The sequence below is a fragment of the Lepidochelys kempii genome, chromosome 27 (genome assembly GCF_965140265.1).
Source record: "Lepidochelys kempii isolate rLepKem1 chromosome 27, rLepKem1.hap2, whole genome shotgun sequence".
In the NCBI taxonomy this organism is placed as follows: domain Eukaryota; kingdom Metazoa; phylum Chordata; order Testudines; family Cheloniidae; genus Lepidochelys; species Lepidochelys kempii.
Window position 1 is genome coordinate 15040106 of NC_133282.1, and position 9969 is coordinate 15050074.

A 9969-nucleotide genomic window follows, 5' to 3' on the forward strand; every position below is an offset into this window, starting at 1 on the left:
GGAAGGGATGTGAAAACTCAAAGGAAAAGAAAGGTGGATCCTGGATCTGAGCAAATAGACAAGTGGTAAGGTGGAAGCCTATACATCTAGGGAGCCAACTAAAACAGGGAGGCTTTCAATGGGATGTAATTGAAATATATAAACTTGGGGACGGTGGAGATCTGACGACGTCAGCCAAAGTGACCGTCCGCAGGCTCAGCCAGATAAGAGGTCGAAGAGGGCGTCCGTAGCAAGGGAAAAAAACTATTCCACAGGTTACACACGAGGTAGCTTCTGCCACCCAGCTGTGCTGAGCCATCCTCATTCACGCTGGCAAACTCGCTTCCACCCTGCTCCTTCTCCTGACCCCCACCAAAGCCATTCTGGCTACCTAGAAACACCCCCACCCCACTCCTCTGCCCTCCCCAGGAGAGGCAACTCACGAACAAACGTAGCAGCTGCGTTGGCGGGATTATGAAGACTGGAGACATCACACCATACCTGCGGCTGGGCTGGGCTGACTGCTGACACTCTGAGCTAGTGCACCAGGCTGAGGGGAGCGGGACTATTTTCACAGCAGCCTCTTGCCGGGGCTCTCCTCCCGGCTCAGGGTTCCCCTGTCACTATGCCAATCCACCTCCCACCCACGGGAAAGTAGGAGAAAGAGCTCCAGACCGCAGACCCCGTTAGACTGGCTCAGGCCTAGGGGTGACCAGATGTCCCGATTTTATAGGAACAGTCCCGATTTTGCGGTCTTTTTCTTACATAGGCTCCTATTACCTCCCTACCCCCTGTTCCAATTTTTCACACTTGCTGCCTGGTCACCCTACTCAGGCCTGGTTTTACAACTGAAACTTAGCTCCACCCAGGTATGTCGCTCGGGGTGCAGAACATTCACGTCGTTAAGCCCCGGTGTAGACACCACCAGGTGGATGGAAGAATGTCAGCCATGCACCGCCCCTCGCCGGGGGGGGGGGGGCAACACGGGGCCGGCGGACAGAAAACCCCTCTGTGGCTGCGTTTCAGTGGCGTAGCTGCCCTGGGCAGTTCAGCCCCCCACATAAGCTTCAGCAGCGCTGAGGGCTGCCCTAAGCTGCCAAGGCCCCCGGGGCTCTTCCGGCAGCTGGGAACAGCTAGGGTGTAGGAATGTCCTTGCCATGACCCCTTCCTGCCCCAGATACACCTCGAGGGCTGGTGGCTCCTGCTGGGGCATAGAGCCAGCTCTGCAAAGGTGGGGAGGACCCTAACTCCAGGAATAGGCCCCCCAACATAGGGGTCAGTTCCCTCCAGAGAAGACAGGAGTTCACGTTACATGGCTGGATCATATCCTAGCCCTGGGAGGATGGCCCACTGGTTAGCCTTGGACTTGGGCTCAGTTCCCTGCCCTAGCACAGGTTCCCTGTGGGCCCTTGTACAAGTCACTTAGTATCTCAGTGCCTCAGCTCCTGAGCTGTACAATGGGGATAACCCCACAGGGGCATTATAGGGATAAATATATTCGAGGCGCTGAGCTCCTGAGGCAACAGGGGGCAGAAGCACCATGATAGCTAAGCTAGGGGATTTTCTAGGGGGCCAGGGGGGGCTTTGCTCTTCTCACTGGGTGCTCTAAGGACCCCTAGAATAAAACCACAAGGAGGAAACTTTAAGTGAGCAAGACTCAGGCCCAGCCCCCTGCGGCTCCAGCCCTCCAGCTTAGATGGTGCAGATCTACCAGCCATCACTACAGTGATGTTTGAGAACAGGAAAGGAACCACCATTGAGCCTACGAATTCCCCTTGGAATCAGGGTGGAATCAGGGTGTTAAGGGCCATGGGGTATTCATCAGAGCCTGTTTTACCATTTCTCTGCGAGCCCAGTGACCTCCCCTAGCTTCCTGCTGGGGCATTCGGCTCAGGACTGACTGCGGTGCGAATGGATGGCCCAGTGGGTGGGATAGGAGCCTGGCACTTGGCACCGCATTCAGCTCCCCGTTCTGCCGCAGACTTCCTGCACAGCCTTGGGCATGTCCCTGAGCGTACATCTCTGCTGCAAGCCGTGGTGTGGGTGTGGCTAAGCCAGACCTAGCCACACTCGCTTTAACCCAGCTAATGTGGCTAAAAATAGCAGAGAAGACCCGGCAGTGGTGGCTGGGAACGCAAGTATGGGCCCAGGGTTCCAGGCAGGCCACGCCACTGGTTCTTCACCGCTACTTTTACCTGTGCTAACTAAATTGAAGCCAGTGCAGGTAGGTCTAGCCTGAGTGGCTGAGCCTCAGTTCCCCATCTGTAAAATGGAGGAGTAGCACAGAAATACACTACAGCCCATGAGGGGCTCTGTCACGACAGCGATGGGGGGGGCAGAGAAGTACTTTAGCTAGACAGAGGGCCACGGCTCTCATGGGTTTTCCAAGAAGGTCTCCTAGAGAAGACCTGACCGTGAGATTACGCTCCTTGACAGCGGGAGCATAAGGGTCACGGGATCGGAGCGGAGCCATGACAGAAATGAAGGAAGGATTTTTTTTTCCCCCCTTTCATGCCCAGTTGCTCTGTGACACTCACCCTTGGTTGGGTGGCAGCTACTGGATTGTCAGGGCTGGAGCGATGAGATGCCGTGGAAGTCATTTGCATCATCTCCTTTGCCACCCTCCCCCATGTCATCAGACCATTACTGCATGGAAAAAACCAAAAAAACAAAAGCCACCAAAAACACACAAGTTGGTTTTTTCCACTCCCTCCTCTTCCACCCTACCCCCGCCCCAGCCTCTCCAGCAGCCCGTCTGTTTGAAACAAAATTAAGAAACCCTTCATCTGCATGTGTTTGGAGAGTGGAACTCGTGCAGCAGGAGGGGGAAAAAATAAAATAAAAACAGCTGACAGCAAAATTTCATTATCCCCCCCCCACCCCCCATGGAAGCAAATGAGTAATTTTTTTTAACGAGCATTTAAGCTCCTTCGCTGAGCGTCTCATTGAGCATCACTGCACCTGCAGCCCCAGCCCTGCCAGTAGGCGAGTGGCTGGGGGAGGGTTTTAATGAGGACCTTGGCTGGGTAGCTAGCACAGTTGATAGGGAAAAGCAAGCCACACTCACACACACACGAACTGCCTTCCAGCCCCCTGTATCTTTACCACTGGTGGGAGAAGGTGTCCTCTTGGGATATGCAGGGTGTAGGGTGACCATACGTCCCGTTTGGGCCAGGACAGTCCCTTTTTTAAGTCCTGTCCTGACTTTTGGGGGGGGGGGGCGCATGCAAAAGTGGGCATTTGTCCCGGTTTTGATCAGTTGGCTTGAGCAAATGGGACAAATGCTCACTTTTATCAAAAAAGCGGTGGAACATGTGGGGGGGGGGGAGTGGAGACGCCAGCCCCACACGGGGTGGGGCAGGGCTGGGAGGGGAGGCCAGCAGTCCAGCATGCAGGGACCAGCAGGGTGGCAGCGACCAGCGACTGTCTCATGCGGGGGCATGCAGAGATCTAACAGCCAGCAACAGCCTCGGGGAGGGGGGCCTTGGGCAAGCAGCTGGGGATGTCCTGTTTTCCCTTTGGGAAATATAGTCCTCTTAGCAGGGTGGCACGAGGAATCGGAGCTAGCAGGCTACATAGATGGGGACAGCGGCTGCTCCAGATCTGGATACAATATGAACTATATGGGGGAGCATCCCAGCTCAGCACTGGGCTCAGGCTGAACAAGAGGAGCTCTAAGGCAACTGGCTTTTCCTCACTGAGATTCCTCCCCCAGCTGGCAGCATGGAAAGGCAGGAGGACCATAGCCCCTAGCCCAGTGGGTTGGGCTTTTGGAGGGGGTGGGTAGGAGGCGAAAAAGCCCACATGTTCCCCTCTCCCTAGCAGAGGTGGGCAGTTCTGTGAGAGGAGACCTGAGCTTCCCCCTTGGGAGAGCACATGCATTAGATCACTGGAGTAAAGCCCAGCAGCCTTGGAAGCTGGTACAGTGCCACACCCACATCCCCACTCCAAACCAGACAGAGCGCTGGAAAAGACCTCACCCTGTTCCCATGCATGGTCTCTCCCCTTTGTGCTAGCACCTTCAGGACAGGCCAGGAAGCTGTAAGATGTCCTCCTACCCCTACCAACACATCACCTGCCCTGAGGAAGCTTTCAAAAGTGCAGTCCAGCTGCACGAGCAAAGCTCCCCTGCGGCACCAGGTCACAGCATAGGGTTGGCTGTGGGTGGGTGCCTCTCTCCTTGCAGAGCCGGAGTCAAACCAGGTTCAGGAACCATGCTCTGCCTCGTTTCTTCGGCCCCACACACAACATGGGTTGACCCAGGCTATCAACATGCCCAGAGCTCTCAACGGGGTGAGGCCAGGCCCACACTCTGCCACTTCCCCAAAAGGGCTGTTGTAAGCAGGGAAGAAAGGAGAAAGAACCAACCCCATCTGTGACATGCTAGTCACGTTGCTTAACATGGTCAGAGACCAAGGTGATGGGCGCAATACAAGAACCTGAATGTAATGAAGTAGACTGTCACGGGGAGAGGCAAATCTTACAGACCGCAGGGAGTTACGGCCCTCTCCAATGGGCTTGCAAAGTTCGTTTATATCAGCCTTTACCCTCCAGCTCCCTGCACCTGGAAATGGTGTATTTCCACTTCCCCCAGCCCAAGGGTGATTTGATGGCTTTGATGTTCAAACAGGTTTCCAGCTGAAGTGCAAACCTTGCCACACAGCAGGGATAAAGGGATTCGACTGGCACAAACAGAAGCAGTCTACAGACCACCTGGGGGGCATTTCCCACCCAACACATTTCGGCTCCTTCCCTCTGCTGTGCCCCTCCCCAGCCTCTCCTAAACGGAGTAAGGGCCCAAGGAGGATCAAGTTGAAGTTCCCAACCCACAATGAGACTAGAAAACTCAGTTCCAGTTCCAGCCACAGTTCCAACACCCGAGGCTGCAGAGAGCCCCCCTTCGCCTCCCCTGATCCAAACCCCCAGGGGGATGAGCCTCGGCTCTCCTCAGACTGCTTTGATTACAGTCCAACATCTCAGCATTTAAGGGCATTGGGGACCGGTGGGGTGAGAGTCCTTCAAAAATCAGGGAAGAGATCCGCTTTGTGAAGTAGCAGGGAACAGGCCCGGTCTATCAAAGGGAGACATCAAGCCAACAAGGCTGTCCTCCCATCCCTGAGAGATTAGAGAGACAGCCAGGCAGAAGGGCCTGTAGTGAACGCCTGCCCACTCACCCGAGCCCTGTGATCCTGCCAGAGAAGAGCCCTGCAGGACAGACCCATCTCACGGCCACAGCGAGCGCCTGGGGGCGACTGGCAGGGTGTGCAGGCAGCGGCTGCAAAGGGGTCAGCGGTGGGGACATCAGGATGTGCGAGAGAGGCAATTTCTGCTTTTGGGAGTCAGAGGAGACTGTCAAAAACTAGCAAGGGGAGGACACGTTATCTTGGATGGATGCTGCTTGGTGGGGCCCGGGTGAGGGAGGCTGTTCACGGGTCTGTCAGTGCAACACGGAACGGGAACGGGACAGAGGGGCGGGTTATGCAGCGCACAGCCCTATCCACTACAGTGCACACACCTATGCAGCCTGGCCACTCTGCAGCACTCCCCACCCAAAACATTCTCCCCTTCCATGTTCCCCATCATCCCAGACACACCAGCTTTCTACTCTCCAGTACGGCCACCTTTCACACACACGCACTGAAGCTTATCTATGCATTCAGCACTCTGGGGACGCCTATTTCCATCTCCCACCTGCCACCTCCTCTGAGCCTAAAAGGAAATCCTCTTCCCCCACCCCCCCAGCTGCTCAGGAGGTCGGCCCTCTTCCTGCCCCCTCCTTGACGGCAATTGGCAGCACAAAGGCGAGCGTGTGTGCACAGGGAGGTCGTTTCACTGGGGGGAGGGTGAGAAGCAGCTGTGCACTCTCTGACAGCGACTGCACAGGACAGATCAACGTACAGCAAAGAAGAATCGGTTTCTATAATTAAATCCTGGGTTGCTGGGGTTTTATACCCCGCACCCCCACAGAAGGCAGAGGGAGCTGTCCACATTCCCCACATTAGCTGGGTTACAATGGGGCTCTTTGATACAGTGGATTCACTCAGCTGCCTGGTACCAAGGCTAGCTCCAAAGGGTCTTCTAAACGTCTGATGCTAATAAGCTACCTTGGCGGCTGTGGCTGCAGTGTGTGGCATCCCACGAGGTTCTGTGCCTCAGGACAAGATGGACCGTTACGGGAGAGAAGTGACCACGGGAAAGGGAATGGACCTTTCACTCCAGGAGCGGGTGGACCCTCCCACGGCTGGGGCTTTGCTAGGGGAACGCAGTCAGGTAAAGCCAGGACTGAAGGGACAAAAAGCCAAACTACACCTCTCACTGCAGCGAAGGCTATTGACTCCAGGGCCCCTTGCAACACTGGGAAACCGACAGGAGCCGTCAGCAACGAGTCCATGAACCGACACGGGGAAAATGCAAGCCCTAGTGCAGATGGTGCAAATTACTACCCCTGTTCTTCGTATCAGAGTCACTCCAGAGGCCTCCAACCACGATCGATGCCCCACATGCGCCTCACAAGGGACAGCCCCTGCTCCAAAGAGCTGATAGTCTAAGTAGACAGACCGGGTGAGAAAGGAAGGATTATTATCCCCCATTTTACAGATGGGGAAAGTGAGGCAGAGAGAGATTAAGTGACTTTCCCAGGTCACACAGGGAGTCAGTGGCAGAGCTGGGGATTAAACCCTGATCTTGTCGCCCAGTCCAGTGCCTTAACCGCATGACCATCCTGCCTCTCAAAACCACAGCCGCAGAGTTACACAACTGGCCTCAGCCACACCTGCTCAGGGGCACCTATTGCTGACAGTGGCTCTGTGAACGAGGGTAAAAGCAGACTTTTAAAGGCCCCAGGATTAGGGGGCACCCAGGACTGAATAAACAGACATGATCCCCTCCCAATCCTAGAGCAGGGGGGAGGAGTCTAACTCCTGGCTGGACAGTGAATAAGACCCCCCCCGCACAAAGCCGTTAGCCAGTACTTATAGCCACCAGCCCCCTTCTCCTCCCCACAGGTGGGTACCATAGGCTGGGGGCACTAGCCTGGGGCGGGGGCTGGCAGCTGCGATGGTGGGGACTCTGGGCTGGGGGGGCAAGGAAGGGGCAGGGCCTCAGGCAGAAGGGGCGGGACTGGGGGTGAGCCTCCCCCAGCAGGCAGTTCATGTGCCACCCATCCAGGTTGCAGTCCACAAGCTAGTCACCCGGGGAATCCAGGGCTTGTCAGGAAGCAAGTCTGGATCCATTTCCCAAGGTCTTTGAAGGCTGGGTGCTCCAGGGACAGTTTTGAGGCAATAACTAGGACAGTAATCGTTGAGGAGGACGAAAGAACACAGGCTGGGGCTGCAATAACCACCCGGGGCCGGCCAGCCATGGCACTGGGGTAACCCACACACCTCCTGGGTGTGGTGTTGTGGCACCGAGACCATTAAAGGTTAACGAGCCTTACAGCCTTGGCTAAGAGCCCCGTGGCTTTTAGCTCATGCAGCAGAGGCTCGCGCAGTGAGCTCCGGAAGTCCCAGGTTCGAGCCCGCCCTCCAGGCAAGGTGGGCCTGCTTTGGGATGACATGACGGGCTTCAGCCTCCCCCAGGGCACTGTGCTCTTGGTCCTATGTGAACACAGCAGGGTTGGGAGAGCAGGGCACACGAGAGCACCTACAATCCGCACGCCTGGTTTCAACACACCTCGGCAATGTGCTGCTTTCCTGAAAGAGCAGCACCAGCCGGGTTAGACGGCACAGATGTCAGCAGCTGGCTCGAGGGAGCAGCCGGGAACGGGGAGCCTTGGGCTGGGCCAGCACCGGGTACGGGGCAGAGGGACAATCACCAGTGGAGGGGGAATATTCTCCCAGCTCTGACACCAAACAATGCCCCTGTCTCACTCGGGGGCGGGGGGTCCTGCAGTTGCTGCTTCCAGTGACCCTCATTCCCCCCTCCTTTTTTTTTTTAGTGAATCTCATGTACCCTGCCCCTCCTCAGACTATGGCAGCCTGTTTTCTGAGGGGAGGAGGGCAGCGCCTCCCTTCCTGCACCCCACCACTGAGGGGTTGCTTGCTGGCGGAGCGAGCCGTGGGTCCACAGAGGCAGACGTCCCATCTGACAGAGCTTCCATCAGAGATCGAGCCCGTCCCCAGGGCCCTGCAGGCAGCACCGCGAAAGCACTGGTGAACAGCCAGGGGGAAAAGAGCAGGGAACAAAAGAGAAAACGCTGCCTGTCTGGGAACCTGCCAGAGCTAAAGCCCAAGCAGAGAAAAAAAAAAAAAAAAGAAAGGGGGCCCTAGCAACCAGCATGTCCCTCACCTCTTCCCACTTTGAAATCCATCTCTTCTCCTCCTCCTGGCTCCTGCTTCCCCTGCCAGCACCGGGGAGGAGAGCCGGGGGTGCCAACCAAACCCACACACATCCGGCAAGCCCTACTGCATGAATTTGGGGCTGGTGCGGCAACACCCTGGGAACCTGCTGGTGAAGTTTGCGTACACACACACACACACACACCCCTTTGTGAAGAACACCCCTGCCTTGGCACCACACCAACTCACACACAACCCAATACCGGGAACAATGTGCCTTTTCCTATTCTGCACACGCGCCAGGAGCAAAGCGACCGCAAGTCACGGCGGCGAAGGGGGCGAGTGGTTTGAGTTATTTTAAGTTTCCCTCCTCCCCCCCAAAGCCTGTGATGTGCCATATTTTTCCACCTCCTTTAAGGACACTTAAAATAACTCACCCGGGCGACCTGCAGCCGGATTGCCTGCTCCGCACACTGCCTTTGATCACCACCACCCCCTTGGAAAAAGCCAAAAACCAGGCATTAACCAGCCAACCAGCCCCCACCCTCCCGCACCCCATCTGTCTCGGTTATTTAATGAAGCAGACGGCATCACCACCAGCCCTGGGAAAGAAAGGGAAATTCAGAACCCAGCTCAAGCAGCAAACAGTGCAGCACTTAAACCACGTTGCTGTAAGGCAAGAGAGAAAAGCACACCCCTTGGTTGATCTTCCTTCCCCCCCCCCCACCAAAAAATATACAACTCGTTCTGGCAACGTTTCTAGGACAGCAGGCTCTATAGATACTTTATCCCCTTGGAGCCAGGCAGCCCTGACAACAGGACAACACTGAAAACCAGCGGTGGCCACAAGCACCAGATTAGCACCCCCTGCTGCCTTCATCTGACAGCCAGCATCCCCTGGTAGCCCAGTCCCCCCCCACATCTGCAGCCATTCCCCCCAGGTGAGGGGGTAGCCGGAGAGTCCTATCTTGTCACTGCATGGAGGGGGCTTAATTCCCCCCCCCCGCCCTTTTAAAAGCAAGATCCCCCAGCTGATCTTCCTCTGTTCAGCTTCAAAGCAAACCACTCTGGCATCAGCAGCACCAATTCCCCACAGCCTCACCACACCGTACGGGCAGTTGGAGAGGGGGGGGGAGAAAACAAAAACACACAAATAAAAAAAAATACCTGCTACTTAAGAATGGGTGCACATAGTGAGAGTGACATGCCTTGAGAGGGTGTATTTCCCATTATCGCCCGGGCTTTCCTCGCTCGCTTTCTTGGCTTTTTCTTTTTCTTTCTTTCTTTCTCCGAGGGGCTCAGGCCCAGCCAACCATGGGAGACCGCAGGCTGGAGTGCAAGAGAGGGAGCGTGTGAGAGTGGGAGCGCGTGCGTGTGTGAGCGCTCGGCTCGGCGATGTACAAAGGATCAAATGGGAGACACATTAGCTCATGACAGATTAATGTGCAGGGAGATCTGTCCCTCTCGCTTAAAGGCCCCTACATTTTATTCCGAGATAGGTGTCTAGTCTAAATGCCAGGAGGATATTATGATAATAAGGGCAGCGTGTAATTACCGCTGGTTCCGGCAGAGGCAGCAGGACCCAGGAGGCAAGGCCATGTCGGATACGTTGATAAATATCCCACCGCCCGGCTCTCCCACACTGCAGGAGTTGCAAACTGTTAATAATGGGCCACTTTCTTCTTAGCCAGCATAGGATCTCCCCTACACACAT

The 9969-nt window shown here is 55.9% G+C and overlaps 1 protein-coding gene across 3 annotated transcripts in view; it reads right to left on the minus strand.

Annotated features, from left to right (window-relative positions):
• SRCIN1 (SRC kinase signaling inhibitor 1) overlaps positions 1-9699 on the minus strand; it is a 190538-nt gene extending 180839 nt beyond the window's left edge. For 2 of the 3 annotated variants that reach the window (XM_073326149.1, XM_073326150.1), the window contains exon 1: positions 9423-9699. Coding sequence is in view for 1 of the 3 variants with exons in the window: in XM_073326148.1 (XP_073182249.1) it covers positions 9464-9485 (22 nt within the window). In the remaining 2 variants the exon portion in view is untranslated. The remainder of the gene's footprint in view (positions 1-9422) is intronic. The other variant, XM_073326148.1, reaches the window with a different exon arrangement.
• Positions 9700-9969: the final 270 nt, after the last annotated feature.